Source organism: Anolis carolinensis, unplaced genomic scaffold, assembly GCF_035594765.1.
Source record: "Anolis carolinensis isolate JA03-04 unplaced genomic scaffold, rAnoCar3.1.pri scaffold_7, whole genome shotgun sequence".
In the NCBI taxonomy this organism is placed as follows: Eukaryota; Metazoa; Chordata; class Lepidosauria; order Squamata; family Dactyloidae; genus Anolis; species Anolis carolinensis.
The window spans coordinates 19,612,377-19,629,384 of NW_026943818.1; the positions used below are offsets into that span (position 1 = coordinate 19,612,377).

The 17,008-nt window shown below is 42.9% G+C and overlaps 1 protein-coding gene across 2 annotated transcripts in view; it reads right to left on the reverse strand.

Moving 5' to 3' along the window:
• Positions 1-4,684: 4,684 nt before the first annotated feature.
• Positions 4,685-17,008, reverse strand: part of ulk2 (unc-51 like autophagy activating kinase 2) — a 52,653-nt gene continuing 40,329 nt past the window's right edge. For both annotated transcript variants that reach the window (XM_062959352.1, XM_062959353.1), the window contains 8 exons: positions 15,958-16,067; positions 14,501-14,653; positions 12,842-13,050; positions 11,381-11,559; positions 9,409-9,527; positions 9,155-9,312; positions 8,707-8,842; positions 4,685-6,108 (listed from right to left, as the gene is read on the reverse strand). In XM_062959352.1, the coding sequence (XP_062815422.1) occupies positions 6,041-6,108; positions 8,707-8,842; positions 9,155-9,312; positions 9,409-9,527; positions 11,381-11,559; positions 12,842-13,050; positions 14,501-14,653; positions 15,958-16,067 (1,132 nt within the window). In that variant the 3' untranslated portion in view covers positions 4,685-6,040. The remainder of the gene's footprint in view (positions 6,109-8,706; positions 8,843-9,154; positions 9,313-9,408; positions 9,528-11,380; positions 11,560-12,841; positions 13,051-14,500; positions 14,654-15,957; positions 16,068-17,008) is intronic.

Here is a 17,008-nt window from a genome sequence, read left to right on the forward strand (position 1 = left end):
TTGTCGAAGGCTTTCATGGCTGGGATCACAGGGTTGTTATATTTTATTTATTTATTTATTTGCAGTATTTATATTCCGCCCTTCTTTCTCACCCCGAAGGGGACTCAGGGCCGATCACATTATACACACATAGGGCAAACATTCAATGCCCATAAACACATTAAACAGAGACCGAGACAAGACAGACGCAGAGGCAATTTAACCTTCTGTTCGATTCTGGCCACAGGGGGGAGCAGCTGCTTCATCATCCACTCTGACGGCACTTCCTCATTCCAAGTCGTAAATTAGTTAAACTTGCCTCCCCACTTTTTATAAGTGGTACCTTATTTCCTACTTGATAGATGCAACTATCTTTCGGGTTGCTAGGTCAGCAACGAGCAGGGGCTATATTTTATTTTTAATTGACAGGTGCTCACCCCGCCACGGGCTGGCCTCAAACTCATGACCTCATGGTCAGAGTGATTTATTGCAGCTGCTCAACAGCCTGCGCCACAGCCCGGCTGTGTCTTTCGGGCTGTGTGGCCATGTTCCAGAAGTATTCTCTCCTGACGTTTCACCCACATCTATGGCAGGCATCCTCAGAGGTGTGCCATTGATGTGGGCGAAATGTCAGGAGGGAATACTTCTGGAACACAGCCACACAGCCTGAAAGACATACAACCCCACTCTTCACTTTTCCACATCATCACCAGACAATTGGATACATTTCTGCCAACGATGAACAAGTTTTCTGAAGCCGTCATGGAAGACACTGACACTCTGTTCTCGCAACTGGCGTCTCGCAGTCCCCATCGTGCACAGATCTTCCGATAGCCAAGCTAAGCAATAATGTGAACCACATGTTCTTGTGAAATGCTGATTATGCTTGAAATTTCTCTCTGAGTGACACGACGATCGTCCTGAATCAATCTGTCCTTTTGTTCATGAAATTCGGTGGTTGCTGTCACAGGACGTCCAACTCTTTGTTTGTCATGCAAGTCAGATGTTCCCACCTCAACATCTTTAAACTTATTCGCCCAACGAATAAGGACTCATATCAACACAATCACTCTAAACAACTTGCATTCTCTGATGAATCTCCTTCTGCTCTCCAGAATTCAATGACAACACGTTGCTTATGTCTGCACAGGGTTCCATACTTTGCACTTTAACAACACAACCATTCAATGCTAAGGCTTCCTGCCAAATGGACCTGGAGAGGAGAGTCTACTGAACAAGCCAGTACCTGCCGCAAACCAGGACTGCCATTTGTTGAGGAGTTACGAAGGTGGAGGCATTACTTTTCATTCAAGCCTCCTAACAGAACGAAAATACTCATAAAATTAAAACAGTTCTTTCAACTCTCCTCCACGTAAAATAGACTATCCTTCTCTCTCTAGTGTCTCATCCTGGATAAGGGAACAATGCTAAGACTTCCCTCTAGAAATGTCCAAGTCCTGTAGTTTTTCAAGGATGCCACACCAGGGCTCGGTACTGGGCCCGGTTCTGTTCAACGTCTTTATTTACAACTTGGATGGAGGTTTAGAGGCTGCAGATGGGATCAAATTAGGAGAGAACACTAAGACTCCAGAGGACAGGATCGGGATGCAAAATGACCTTAGCAAAATAGAGAGCGGGGCCCAAAACTAACACAACGAGAAATGTAAGATATGACACTCAGTCAGAAACAAATGAAATGCAAAGATACACCTGGCTCGACAACATTGACACCTGGCTCGACAACAATCAGTGTGAGAAAGATCTTGGAGTCTTTGTGGGGAACAAGCTGAATATGAGCCAAGAATGTGATGCAGCAGCTCAAAAAGCCAATATGATTTTGGGCTGCATCCAAAGGGGTAGAGTGTCCAGATTGAGGGAAGTCCTAGTCTCTCTCTATACCTGGAATAACACTGTGTCCGGACGCCCGACAAATTCGTGAACATCCTGTGATTGCTCCATGACGGCAAGTCTTGGACAGCAATGGCTCCCAAAGTGACTAATTTAATGTGAATTCAGGCGTCAAACAGGGATGTGTTATTATTGCCCCAACCTTATTCTCCATCTCTATATATAAAAGAGTGATGGCATCACGGCGACCCACAAAACAACAAAACTACAGGCCCCCCCCAACCTCGAAATTTGACAACACAACCCATCATCCACGCCTCTAGGTTGATACAACAAAAAGAAAAGAAAAATAAAGTCCTAATTAGAGAGAGAGGAATAATTGCGTTTATCCAATTGCTGCCAGTTAGAAGGCTAAGCTCCTCCAACTTGGTCTCCTAGCAACCCAATTAAAAAAAAATAGAAAACACTAAAAATTAATACAATAAAATACTATAATAACAGAAAATAACTAAAAATAATACAAGAAAATAATAAAATATAATAAATAAAAATATAACTTACAATAAAATTAATAAAACATTGCAAATAACATCAAATAAAAAATACACAACGATTTTTAACCAATACCACCACCACTTTGCCACAGCAACGCGTGGCCGGGCACAGCTAGTCTTCATGGCTATGATCCTAGACCTTGTTGACGTGAAGTTTCCCACCGACGTGAAAATCACCTATTTGACAGATGGCAAGCCATTTAACCTCAGCAGACTAAAAGCCAAAGTCGCAATGACGTGTTATGGAAGTCCAATACGCTGATGATAACGTAATTCTGCGCTCATTCAGAAGACCGACAAGCCACTGCAGAAAAAGCAAGCAAGGCCTCTCACTGAACATCGAGAAAACCAAAGTGGCCTTTCGGCAAACGGGAAGACCGCCTTCCATGTGGAAATCAATGCCTTCATTGTGAAAGAATGAAGAATACGCCTCTACAGTGACCTATGGACCACCACCAACACAACACACATTTGGTGGCAATCGGACTCGGGCATGAGTGATAGTCGATAATGATGAGTTCGACTCCAGGCTGCGCTGGAAGGACAAGCAAACCGCAGGCCTTTTGTCACGCGATTAATTAAATTGGCTCTTTGCCGCAGAACTCGTTTGGGGAGGAACTGGTTCTCCGATGGCGGGGAAAGTTACGAAATTCCCCCTCTTTTTTGGCCCTTGGGCGAATAATCTGACACGGAAAAAGGGGGGAAATCACCAAACAAATAAGCAACATATGTAGGGAAAGGTTGAGCAAAATGAGCTCAGGCTTGCCAGAGATTAAAACCAAGAAGGAGGGGTTCTTTGGCTAAGGAAGGAGAAAGAAATGAGAAGGTGGTGAGATGCTAACAGAGGAGAGATAGGGAAAAGGCAGCGCTGCTCAACGCCTTCTTTGCCTCAGTCTTTTCTCCCAAAAGATTGGTGTTCGACCTGAGCAATACGGAGCGGACAATCTGGCTACTCTGGTCTCCCAAGGCCAGATGAGTATTGAAGGAACTACCAGAAGTCATTTCAGAACCACTGGCAATAATGTTGGGAATTCTTGGAGAATGGGAGAAGCTCCAGCAGACTGGTGGAGGGCCAATGTTCCATAAAGGTAAAGGTTTTCCCCTGACGTTAAGTCCAGTCATGTCTGACGCTGGGGGTTGGCGCTCATCTCCATTTCTAAGCCAAAGAGCTGGCATTGTCCGTAGACACCTCCAAAGTCATGTGGCCAGCATGACTGCATGGAGCGTTGCATAAGGACATTCAAACTATTGGGTTGTTGTATGTTTTCCGGGCTGTCTGGCCATGCTCCAGAAGTATTCTCTCCTGACGTTTCGCCCTCAGAGGTTGTGAGGATGCCTGCCATAGATATAGGCAAAACGTCACTTCTGGAACATGGCCAGAAAGCCTAGAAAACATATAACAACCCTGTGACAACACATTCAAACTATTGCTTGCTCAGCCATAATTAGCAGACAGCTCTCTGCTGCCTCCCTGTGGCCAATGCAGGAAATGGCAGCTAAATCCCTTAGAAATTGATCTTATTGCTGACTCATTATGACTCCCAATTCCCATCATTGGTTAAACCCTTATGTTGGATAAATGAGACTCTACTGTATTACACTGGAGTACCGTATATACTTGAGTATGAGCCGACCCGAATATAAGCCAAGGCACCTAATTTTACCACAAAAAACTGGGAAAACTTATTGACTCAAATATAAGACGAGGGTGGGAAATGCAGCAGCTACGGGTCAAATTCAAAAATAAAAATAGATATTAATAAAATAGCATTATTTGAGGCATCAGTAGGTTACATGTTTTTGAATATTTATATAAAACTGTAATTTAATAAGAGAAGACTGTCCAACTCTGAATACCTATATACTCAAGTATAAGCCGACCTGAATAGAAACCGGCCAGGACTCTCACTCGAGTATAAGCTGAGGGGAGCTTTTTCAGCCCTAAAAAAGGGCTGAAAAACTAGGCTTATACTCGAGTATATACAATAAATACAGTAATTCATAATATATCAATCTCATGTAGACTGATGTTAGATCTTCCTGTTTTTGACGTAAACCAACTCTATTCAGGATTTTCTCAACAAGATTCGTTCAAAAGAGTGCTGTCATTGCCTTCCTAAGGTTGAGAGAGTGAGACACGCAACTGGTTTCCATTGGATTCGAACCCGGCTCTCCCAAGTCATAATCCAATACTCAAAATAGAAGGAAAGCGTTGAAAAAAAATTATAATTATTTTTGTCCGTATTCTTTTAAAACAAAACCCATCTTTTGATTCCAATCTCGAAGATTTGAAATCCGGGCTGTTGTTGTTTTGCTTCTGTTTATTTTTTTTTGTTTTGTTTTCACCTTAATATACATTTATACAAGCCATCATAAAAATTATGCAACGGGGTTCTTTTTGTTGGTTTGTTTCCGTTATTCTAACTAAGGGTTGCATGCAAAGTTACAAAGGAGAGGTAGTAGAAACACTGTATTAAAAGAGACCTTAGGAAATACAAACGCCGTATAAATTAAAAACAGGGAAATGGAAACAATAACCAAATGGGCTTGGAATTCCTTGGACAGATAAATAAGGTGAAAAAAAAGGACAAAAAGAAGGTGGGAAAGAAAAGAGACACCAAACACACACTCTCTCTCTCACACACACACAATGTGTATGTATATGTATATATATATAGTTATATTGGGCTGAAAATGGTTGGTGCTTGAAGATATTTGAGAAAATAAAAATTATATATCGGGTGTTTTTCTCAAGTCGAAATTTCTGAGAAAAACAATGATGGTTTTTCGAGTACATCCGAGCCTGTAGATCGAAACCGTAGAGTCTTTATCCGAAACGGAACCAAACATTAAATAATAATAATAACAATTTTTAAAAAACCAGGTAATACAGGGCAACACTGTACAATTAGTCACATGCGGCCGCAGGAAGTCCGTTCAAAATTGCAGAGGAAGAGGTTGATTTGGGCATCCGGAAAGTGAAAGACGATCCGACGGAGTTATAAAATTGGGGAAAGTCCCGGGACAGGATGGAGTAGTTTACGCCGAGATTTTGTCGTTCTTATCCCTTCCTATACGCCGAAGTGTAGCGCTTCCTCTTCCGTTGTGCCTTTTTGTGTGTAAATCGATATCCCTCTCCCCAAAAAACAAACACGTAGTTCCTTTAGTACATATTAGTGCAATATAAAAGTGGTTCGGAGCAGTGGGGAAAAACAATATCCGGGTTAGGCTAAAATATTGTCCGAATTGAGGTCAAATAAAAAACTCCCATTGTTCTGTCTTTTTTTTCCGTATAATTATTACTCTTCTTTTTTTTCCCCAAAGGTGCAGGTTTTCCTCCCTCTGTTTCGTCAGCGGTTATTTACAAAGATTCCTGCAGAGATGCTCCAAACAAAACCAAAGTTCGGGATTCGTTCCGCAAAAAATGGGAAGAGGGGGATATGGAATCATCTTCCGCAAGTGTTTTGTTTGTACGACAACGAAGTCGATCCATTGCTTCTTCCGAAACCCAGCGGCTTCTGCGAAGGACGAGATGTAAGGCGAGCAAGCCTCCGCAGTTGAAGGGTTCGGGAGTTTGTTAACTTTCTCAAAGGAACTCAACCGGCCGCCCGTTTTGGTTTTTCTCTTTGGTAGGGCGGCCGCGGAGGTGGCAGATCCCGCTATGCTTCGTAAACGGCCACGGCGCCGTAGCAAAGGGCCGAGAGCCTCCGCTCGATGCTGGCTTTATCTGGAAGTGAAGGAGAAGGCGGTTCAATAGAGGACTCGGAAGATCGAGAGCCCTTCTGAATTTTAACCCCCCTGAAATTTACACTGCTTTCTTGGGGTCACAATCCTAGAGTTGGAAGGGATCCCCCCCCAAGGCCCGCCCAGTCCAAACTTATACGTAGAAAGACACAATCCGATCACTCCTGACAGATGGCTATTATACGTAGAAAGACACAATCCGATCTCTCCTGACAGATGGCCATCCAGCCTCTATTAAAAATTCCCATCATAGAAAGGTTGGAAGGGAGCCACCCCGAAGGGCCATCCAGTCCAAACCTTTGCGCTGCAGGAAGACACAATCCGATCACTCCTGACAGATGGCCATCCAGCCTCTATTAAAAATTCCCATCATAGAATGGTTGGAAGGGAGCCACCCCGAAGGGCCATCCAGTCCAAACCTTTGCTATGCAGGAAGACACAATCCGATCTCTACCGACAGATGGCCATCCAGCCTCTATTAAAAATTCCTATCATAGAAAGGTTGGAAGGCAGCCCATCCAGTCCAAACCCTTGCTATGCAGGAATCCGATCTCTCCCGACAGATGGCCATCCAGCCTCTATTAAAAATTCCTATCATAAAAAGGTTGGAAGGAAGCCGCCCCGAAGGGCCATCCAGTCCAAACCTTTGCTATGCAGAAAGACACAATCCGATCTCTACCGACAGATGGCCATCCAGCCTCTATTAAAAATTCCTACCATAGAAAGGTTGGAAGGCAGCCCATCCAGTCCAAACCCTTGCTATGCAGGAATCCGATCTCTCCCGACAGATGGCCATCCAGCCTCTATTAAAAATTCCTATCATAAAAAGGTTGGAAGGGAGCCGCCCCGAAGGGCCATCCAGTCCAAACCTTTGCGCTGCAGGAAGACACAATCCGATCTCTCCCGACAGATGGCCATCCAGCCTTTGTGAAAAATCCCTATCATACAATCATACAATCCTAGAGTTGGAAAGGATCCCATCCAGCCCAACCCCCTTCTGCCAAGCAAGAAGACACAATCTGATTCACCCTGACAGATGGCCATCCAACTTCTGCTCAAAAGCTGCCAAAGGAGACTCCACCAGACTCCCAATGTGGCTTATTTAGCTGTTGATCAGTTTTTACTCTCAAGAAGCTTATTCCTAAGGTTTAGGTAGAATTTTCTTTCCTACCTTCTTCTTTTTGTTCATTTTTTCACCTTATTTATCTGTCCAAGAAATTCCAAACCCTTTTGGTTATTGCTTCCGTTTGCCTGTTTTTAATTTATACGGCGTTTGGTATTTCCTAAGGTCTCTTTTAATTCGGTGTTTCTACGCTTTGAATCCACGGCTCCCTCCTCAACGGGACATGCTTTCCATTATGTTTTCTATTTCTTTGTGTATTTCTGGTAAAGAAGGCCGACTATCCACTGTTTGGGGAGTATATATATTTAGCCAGTAACGCTGTTGTTATTCTCTAGATGGATTGTTCTCAATTGAAAGCTCTCGATCTGCTTTTATTTCAGTAGGCAACAGGTTTTCTTTGAGTCCCATTCAGGGTATAAATAAAAATAAAAATAATTGTATATATGTTTATACATCTTAACAATGCCCGATGCAATGTGGACTTGGCCTAAACAAAATCAGATTTATGTTTGATTTTGGTTTTTGTATGTGGGTTTCCTGAAAAGCTATGGCATCCAAACCTTTGATTATTTCGGTCTCTCCAGCGTGTCCATATCCTTACTCGAATTGATGAATTAGAGACACCGAAAGGGCGGTCAAAGGCTATTAACTTTTAATATGTTTTGATGGATTTTAACTGATTTTTTAATTGCTGTTTGTGTTTAATACTGCTCTATTGTACACTTGTATATTTTAAATTCTGGGCTAATGCTTTTATGTCAAGCTGCATTGAGTTCTCTTTGGGGAGCTAAAGTGGGGTATAAATAAATATAATAATAATAATAATAATAATAATAATTTAAATTGTATGCTGATGCTTTTATGTCAAGCTGCTTTGAGTTCTCTTTGGGGAGCTAAAGTGGGGTATAAATAAATATAATTATAATATAATTATAATATTTTAAATTGTATGCTGATGCTTTTATGTCAAGCTGCTTTGAGTCCCCTTTGGGGAGATAAAGCGGGGTATAAGTAAATATAATAATATATATTATAATAATAATATTTAAATTGTATGCTGATGTTTTTATGTCAAGCTGCTTTGAGTCCCCTTTGGGGAGATAAAGCTGGGTATAAATAAATATTCTCTCTCTCTCTCTCTCTCTATATATATATATATATAATATTTTAAATTGTATGCTGATGCTTTTATGTCAAGCTGCTTTGAGTCCCCTTTGGGGAGATAAAGTGGGGTATAAATAAATATGCTATATATATATATATTATTTTAAATTGTATGCTGATGCTTTTATGTCAAGCTGCTTTGAGTCCCCTTTGGGGAGATAAAGTGGGTTATAAATAAATATAATAATAATAATAATAATAATAATAATAATAATATAGCCTCCATATCATTGCCTGCCTCCCTTTAAATGTCTAAATGTCCCCCACTTTTGAGGATTAAGCCCTCCGACTTACATTTGTTAATGTTTTCTATGTCGGCTGGGTCTTGCAAGATCTTGGCCAGGCCTTCCAGCAACAGGGCCGCCTTGTGGTATCGGTACGCAATGTCCTCCGTCTGCTGGAACATCTCATCCAGAGCGGCCGACTGGACCTGAGGTGGAGCAAAGACAGATGTAATCCTAGGCTTGGGGATGCGGGATTCAGACCCATCTTACGGGCTCTTTGCTAACACTCAGATGGGTGAAAGAACGGGCTGGACTTCCTTCCACCAGCCCTCTCTCTCCAGCCCTCCTTTCCTTCCGCCCTTGACTTCCTCCCATTCTAGATATCAGGATGGAAAGAGCAGCCTTCCTTTTCAGAGCCAGATCAGCAAAGGAGTTCTGCCATTTCTTTTTAGGAAACACCCCCCCCCCCAGCGTTTTAATGGAGAAGACCCTGCTTGCTTGGACCGATGGCCCCTCACCATTTCCACCGCGCAGCTGTAGATGAGTTTCTCTGCCGTCACGCTGTTCACCTCGTCCACAAAGCGCTGCTTGTCCGAGAAGAACCGGTTCAGCTTCTCCGTCAGCCTCTTGCACATGCAGATGCAGAACTTGTACCGCTCGTTCAGGTTCTTGACCACTGCAGGGAAAGGAGAAATGTGTCAGTCCAGAACTGCGGCGGGAAGGGACGTTTTAACAAAGGGAACGCAAAGGAGGGAGGGAGGGACAGACGGACCTTGCTTGACGGCCGTGGAGAGGTTGAGCTTGGCCGACTTGATCTGCGCTTTGGCCAAGTGCAAAGAGGAGGCCAGCAACTGGGCCGCCTTCATGTACAAGACCAGCTGCTCCACTTGCCTGGAGAGAGAGATTGAGAGAGAGAGAGGGAAACTGCCTTTAGAGAAAAACAAGGAGGAAAGAAGCATCTTCGCCCAAAAGTGCCTCTTGGGAGAACGTCCAGGCTTTACAGAGAGAGGGAGGGAGGGCAAGAAAGGAGACTGAAGGGGGAAGAAAGAAAAAGGAGGGAAGGAAGGGAAAGAGAAAAAGGAGGGAAAGGAAGGAGACAGAAGGGGGAAGAAAAAAAAAGAAGGAAGGGAGGAACCCGCACGTTTTCTTCGCTCGTCGAGGGAGGCCCTTCTCTCGCTCCCACCACCCTCGCAGTCGCAGTTGGTGGGGACAAGAGAGAGGGCCTTCTCCGCCGTGGCCCCCCGGCTTTGGAACTCGCTCCCTAGAGAGATCAGGCAGGCCCCTACCCTCCTCTCCTTCCGTAGGAGCTTAAAAACCTGGCTCTTTCAAAAGGCCTTTGATACTTAATTTGGTGTCGGACTGATCTATCTGCCCATTTTATAATAGCCTCATTCTTGAGGTGTTGCCAATGCTGAGAGGAGACATGATAGCCATGTACAAATATGTGAGGGGAAGTCATAGGGAGGAGGGAGCAAGCTTGTTTTCTGCTGCCCTGCAGACTAGGACACAAGGGAACAATGGCTTCAAACTCCAGGAAAGGAGATTCCACCTGAACATTAGGAAGAACTTCCTCACAGTGAGGGCTGTTCGGCAGTGGAACTCTCTCCCCCGGACTGTGGTGGAGGCTCCTTCTTTGGAGGCTTTTAAACAGAGGCTGGATGGTCATCTGTCGGGGGTGCTTTGAATGCGATTTCCTGCTTCGTGTGGCAGGGGGTTGGACTGGTTGGCCCATGAGGTCTCTTCCAACTCTACTATTCTATGATTCTATATTACACTTTGTCCATTTCAACTGTGAAATTACCTTCCCCATTTCGGCCCATTTCGGCCCATGTTGCACGTTGCCTGGGTTCTATGAATTAGTCTCCAGTGTTAATATTGTATGTTTTATGTTGATTTTAACTATTGTTTTTACTATAATTGATGTTTTTATTGGATAACTGTTTTATTGCTGTGTTTTGATATTTGATTGTTTTATTGGGCAAGGCCCCATGTAAGCCGCCCCGAGTCCCTTCAGGGAGATGGGGCGGGGTATAAAAATAAAGTTATTATTATTATTATTATAAGGGAGGGAGGAAGGAATGAAGGGAGGGAAAGGGAGGGAAAGAAAGGAGACTGAAGGTGGAAAGAAAGAAAAAGGAAGGGAGAGAAAGAAAGAAGAAAAGAGAAAAAGGAGGGAAAGAAAGGAAACAGAAGGGGGAAGAAAGAAAAAGGAAGGAAGGAAGGAAGGAAGGAAGGAAGGAAGGAAGGAAGGAAGGAAGGAAGGAAGGAAGGGAGGGAAAGAAAGAAAGGAGACTGAAGGCGGAAAGAAAGAAAAAGGAGGGAAAGGGAGGAGATGGAAGAGGGAAAGAAAGAAAAAGGAAGGAAGGGAAAGGGAGGGAAAGAAACGATACTGAAGGCAGAAAGAAAAAGGAGGGAAGGGAGAGAAAGAAGAAAAGAGAAAAAGGAGGGAAAGAAAGGAGACAGAAGGGGGAAGAAAGAAAAAGGAAGGAAGGAAGGGAAAGGGAGGGAAAGGAAGGAGACGGAAAGGAGGGAAGAAAGAAAAAGGAGGGAAGATAGACAAAAGAAGGAAAGAGAAAAAGGAGGGAAAGAAAGGAGATTGAAAGAAGAGATTGGGGAAGACAGAAAAAGAAGGGAAGAAAAATAAGGAAAGAGAAGGAAAGAGAAAAAGAAGGAAAGAGAAAAAGAAGGGAAGGTGTTGCCCTCCCATCTTCTAGGGTGCTTTCTCAGCTGAGAAGTCTCCTTACCCCCAGTCCTTGCTGAGCTGGCTGATCTGGTCCACCACCACGCTCTCCTGGATCTGGTAGAGAGAGACGGCCGAGGCGCACAGTTCCGGGTTGCCGCTCCGGATGGCCGTCAGCTCCAGCACGCTCTCCGTGAAGGCCAGCATCAGGTTCAGGTGGCGCAGCGTGTCCGTGTGCTCCCTCTGAAGAGACGGACAAATGAGAAAACATTTGGTGGTGGAAACAAGTATTGGGGATAAAGCTTCATTGGAGGCCCCTTTGAGAATAACTCTCCCAGGAGCAGATTTCCCTTCCTTCCGAAGGCGAGACCTCTCTCCCTTCCTGTTGTCTCAGCACCGTTCTCATTCAAATCAATATGTTATTTTATTTTCAGTTTACATATTCTTACATACATGGATATATCTGCCGGAACCAATACAATACTTCCTAACATCTATACAGTATTTGTATTGGGTGATACCCTGCACTTCTCTAACACCTCTTCCACTGGGTTGGAGACATTCATATACAATTCTGCTCTTCATTTCTACTACATTGTTTTTCTATTCTTTCTTCTGGCTTGATAGGTATTATTAATTCTTTACTCAGATTCTAACAGGTAAAAACTTTTCCTTCTTTTTTTTTTACATACCATATATACTCGAGTATAAGCTGACCCGAATATAAGCCGAGGCACCTAATTTTACCGCAAAAAAACTGGGAAAACATTGACTCAGGTATAAACCGAGTGGTAAATTTCAGAAATAAAAATAGATACCAATAAAATTACATTACTTGAGGCATCAGTAGTTCAAATGTTTTTTTGCATATTTACATGAAACTGTAATTTAAGATAAGCCAGTTCAACTCCTGATTAAATCATTGTTCTTGTCTTCTTCAATTAAATGTGCTTATGTATCCTTTTAATAATAACAGAGTAAAATAATAAATGTAACAATAATCATATTGGAGTGAAATAATAAATGTATTAATAATAATAAAAATAGAGTAAAATAAATGTAATAGTAACAATATTAATAGAGTAAATTAATAAATGTAACAATGATAGTAGAGTAAAATAATAAATGTAATAATAATAGAGTAAAATAATAAATGTAATAATACCAATAATAATAGAGAAAAATAATAAATGTACTATATATACTCGAGGATAAGCCAACTCAAATATAAGCCTGGCTTATACTCGAAAAACTCGGCTTATACTCGAGTATATACGGTAGTTTAGAAATGGTTCCCAGTCCTGTGTTTTTTCTTTGTTTATCATTTGTAATTTGTCAATTTCTACTATTTTAAAGACTTTAACCATCAGTTCTTCTAGGGTTGAGAGGTCTGCCTTCTTCCAGAACTGTGCATATAATATCCTTGCTGCTAAGATCTTGTAGCATTTTTGAAAACAGATCTGTGCAAAAGCCTATTTGATATGACTTACAAGGAGTAACAATGTTTTTGCGTCTTGTTCCGTACCTCCATCAGCGTCTCCTCAGGCAATTCGGGGGCTTCGAAGGTGATGAAACCTTCCAAGCTGGGCGGAGACGTGCCGTAAGACATATACTTCAAGCAGGGGGCTGCTTCTGCCCCAGGAGGAGAAGACCCCGAGTAAATCCCCGGCGGGGAGCCCACGAGGACGCGGCCGCTGGTGGAGCAGAGGGAGCCTCCGGAACTGTTGGAGCCGACTGCAAGGAGACAGGCAGAATGGCATTCAGCGCAAGCAAGCAAGGAAGGCGTTTGCTTTGAGGGCTGCAAGGATGTCCGTATGCGCGGATTCCACCACCCACGGCTTATACAAATACATTGCTAGAAAGCAAACATTTTTTTCACCATGTCATAACATGGACCCCATTTTACCACGCATGTAATTAAATGATAATAATAATTTAATAATTAATATCAAATAATAATAATAATACCCAAATTTCTTCCCTTAATGAGACTCAGAGCAGTACAAAATATGACAATTAGAGAAGGTCTTTGCTGCCCAATCACTTTACATCCTTACATGCGCTTTGGAGGGAAACTATGGTAGGAAAAGCCCAAACTTGGCCAACAATAACAACAGTAGTCTAAATAAATATTAAGTAATTAAATAAATATAACAATAATAATAAATACAGTAGAGTCTCACTTATCCAACATAAACGGGCTGGCAGAACGTTGGATAAGTGAGTATGTTGGATAATAGATTAAAGAAAAGCCTCAGGAGCGGCGTGAGCAGCCGCTGTTAGCTCCAGTTTCTGCCAACCTAGCAGTTCGAAAACATGCCAATGTGAGTAGATCAATAGGTACCGCTCCGGCGGGAAGGTAATGGCGCTCCATGCAGTCATGCCAGTGGCCACAGGACCTTGGAGGTGTCTATGGACAACGCCGGCTCTTCAGCTTAGAAATGGAGATGAGCACCACACCCCAGAGTCAGACATGACTGGACTTAACATCAGGGGAAACCTTTACCCTTTACCTAAGGAAAAGCCTATTAAACATCAGATTAGGTTATGATTTTACAATTTAAGCACCACAACATCATGTTATACAACAAATTTGACAGAAAAAGTAGTTCAATGCATGGTAATGCTATGTAATAATTACTGTATTTATGAATTTAGCACCAAAATATCACAATGCATTGAAAACATTGACTACAAAAATGCATTGGATAATCCAGAGCGAGTGTTGGATAAGTGAGACTCTACCGTAATTTTAAAATAATGTCAATAATGATGAACATGTAGGTAAAGGTAAAAGTTTTCCCCTGACGTTAAGTCCAGTCGTGCCCGACTCTGGGGGTTGGTGCTCATCTCCATTTCTAAGCCACCTTCAAGGTCATGTAGCCACTGGCATGACTGCATGGAGCGCCGTTACCTTCCCACCAGAGCGGTACCTATTGATCTACTCACATTTGCATGTTTTCGAACTGCTAAGTTGGCAGGAGCTGGGGCTAACAGCGGGCACTCATTCCGCTCCCGGGATTCGAACCTGCAACCTTTTGGTCCGCAAGTTCAGCTCAGCGCTTTAACACACGCGTCACCAGGGATCCAATGATTACGATTATAGTCCAATTTCTTCTCTTAATGAGACTCAGAGCAGTTCAAAACTTGACAATTGGGGAAGGATGGCTCCCTGAAGACTCACCGGAGGTGGTGCGTGCCCGGAGCAGCATGTGGGCGCAGGTGGGAGGGGTGGCGCTGTTAGGCGGGGATCCCACAGTGAACATCACGGCCCTCGAACCGGCTCCGGTGCCCAGGCAAGGTGGGGGGGCCGCCAGCACGCAGGCCGCCGGGGGAGCTGGAGGGGAAGACAAGCAAGGAAAAGCATGAGGCTCCAGGCAATGGGAGACTCGCTCTCCGCGTTTGCTTCCCTGGCCTGCTCCTGCGCTTTTAGCACTGTGGCTCACTCTTCGAGGTACAACCCACTCAGCTCAACTTTCCTCCTATCTTTGCTTCTCTGTTTGGACCGCCAAGGCTGTTGCGAGATGAAATGGCCCTCTCGGATGTCACAGAGGTAGGGAACAAGTCAAAGTCCCAGCTTGCCTAAAGGAGGCAGTTGTGAGACCTATTTAAAAAGCCATCCCCTCTATAATGGACAACTATCAGTTGGTGCCCAACCTCCCCTTTCTGAGCAAGGTCTTGGAGCGTTGTAGTGGCCTCCCAACTCCAGGGATTTCTGGATGAGACGGATTATCTAGATCCATTTCAATCTGGTTTCAGGTCAGGTTATGGAACAGAGATTTGTTTATTAATTATGTATTTACTACATTTATATCCCGCTCCTCTCACCCTGAAGGGGACTCAGAGCGGCTTACGAACATATTATTAGCATAGCACAATATGAGCATTAAATTACTATTTTGTACTATATCATTATATGGTAATATTATTAGTAATATTACATTTCATATATAATATATAATTAATATTATTATATATTATTATTAGTATAATATTGTATTACATTATAATACAATTTACTAATAATATTGCAATATAGTGGTATAGTACAATATAGTAATATATAATGCTTATATTGTGCTATGCTATGTACATATAACTTGTAAGCCACCCTGAGTCCCCTTCAGGGTGAGAAAGGCGGGATATAAATGTCGCTAATAATAATAATAATAATAATGATAATTTAGAATGCTAGTGATGACATTTAAAGTCCTAGATGCTTCAGGTCCTTGTACAAACCTCCTGAGCTCTGAGATCTTCAGGAGAGGCCCTTCCTTCTCTCAGTCTCACCTCCATCTCAAGCTCAATTGGTGGGAATGAGAGAGAGGGCCTTCCTTCTCGACAAGCCTCTTGACTCTGGAACTCCCTTTATCCCAGGGAAGCCAGAATGGCCCCCTCCCTGTTGTCCAGGTAAAAGCTTTTTTATTCAGACAGGCGTTTAAAGATGAAGGTGGGTAAGATCCAGTCAAGGGCTGTCGTATTTTTATATGCTTATAATGATGTTTAATACTGTTCTAATACTTGTATATAAGTTGTATGGCAACACTTTTAGTTGTGAGCCGTATCGAGAGAAAAAGCGGGATATAGATAAACCTAATAACAATAATAATGGTAATATAGTCAGAAGTCTAGATCCCTTACCTGTATCCATGGGTCGCTCGGTGTTAAGGCTATCCGTACTGCCCTGGTACAGCTGACCACCCAGAGCGGCCTTGGCCTGCTGATCTGATAGCTTCCCAGTACTGACGGACCTAAGGGAGGAGAGCAACCAAGGAGACCATCATCACCATCACTGACCTTAACAGATTGAAAGAAGATTACATTTAATATATGTATTTTATGGAATGTTTTATGATGGTGGAAAGAAGTGACGAATAGAGAGCAGCAAAGAGGGTTAGGTCCTGGGTCCAGTACCGTTCATGACCTTCTTGCAAGCAAACTAGTCCAGTGTGGGCTACGCAATGCTACTATCAGGTGGATCTGGAATTGGTTAAGCGACCAAACCCAAAAGATGCTTCTCCCCAATGGTTCCTTCTCATCCTGGAAAGGAGTGACTATCTGGGTGCCATGAAGAGGGTTCGGTCCTGGGCCCAGTACTGTTCAGCATCTTTATTAATGACTTGGATGAAGGTTTAGAGGGCCTTGCAGAGGGTGTTTGCAGGTGACACCAAATAGGGAGGGAGAACGAATACTCCAGAGGACAGGATCAGAATTCAAAAGGACCTTCCCAAATGAGAGAGCTGACTGGACAAAACTCACACAGCGAATGTCAACAAGGTCAAATGTTAAGATACTCCACTTAGGGAGAAACAAATGAAATGCAAAGATACAGAATGGGTGACACCTGGCTCGACAACAGTCCACGTGAGAAAGACCTTTGTGGGGAACAAGTTGGACATGAGCCAAGAGTGTGATGCAGCAACTCAAAAACCCAATGGGATTTTGAGCTGCATTCAAAAGAATCTAGTATTTATTTATTTGCGACATTTATATCCCGCCCTTCTCACCCCGAAGGGGACTCAGGGTGGCTTACAAGTTATATATACATACAATAAATTATATTATTAGTATAGCACAATATAAGCTATAATTCACTATTATAATTGTATATTTATATTACATGCAATATTACTAATAATATTGCGATATAGTTGTTTAATATAATATATTGTATGTATATATACTTGTAAAC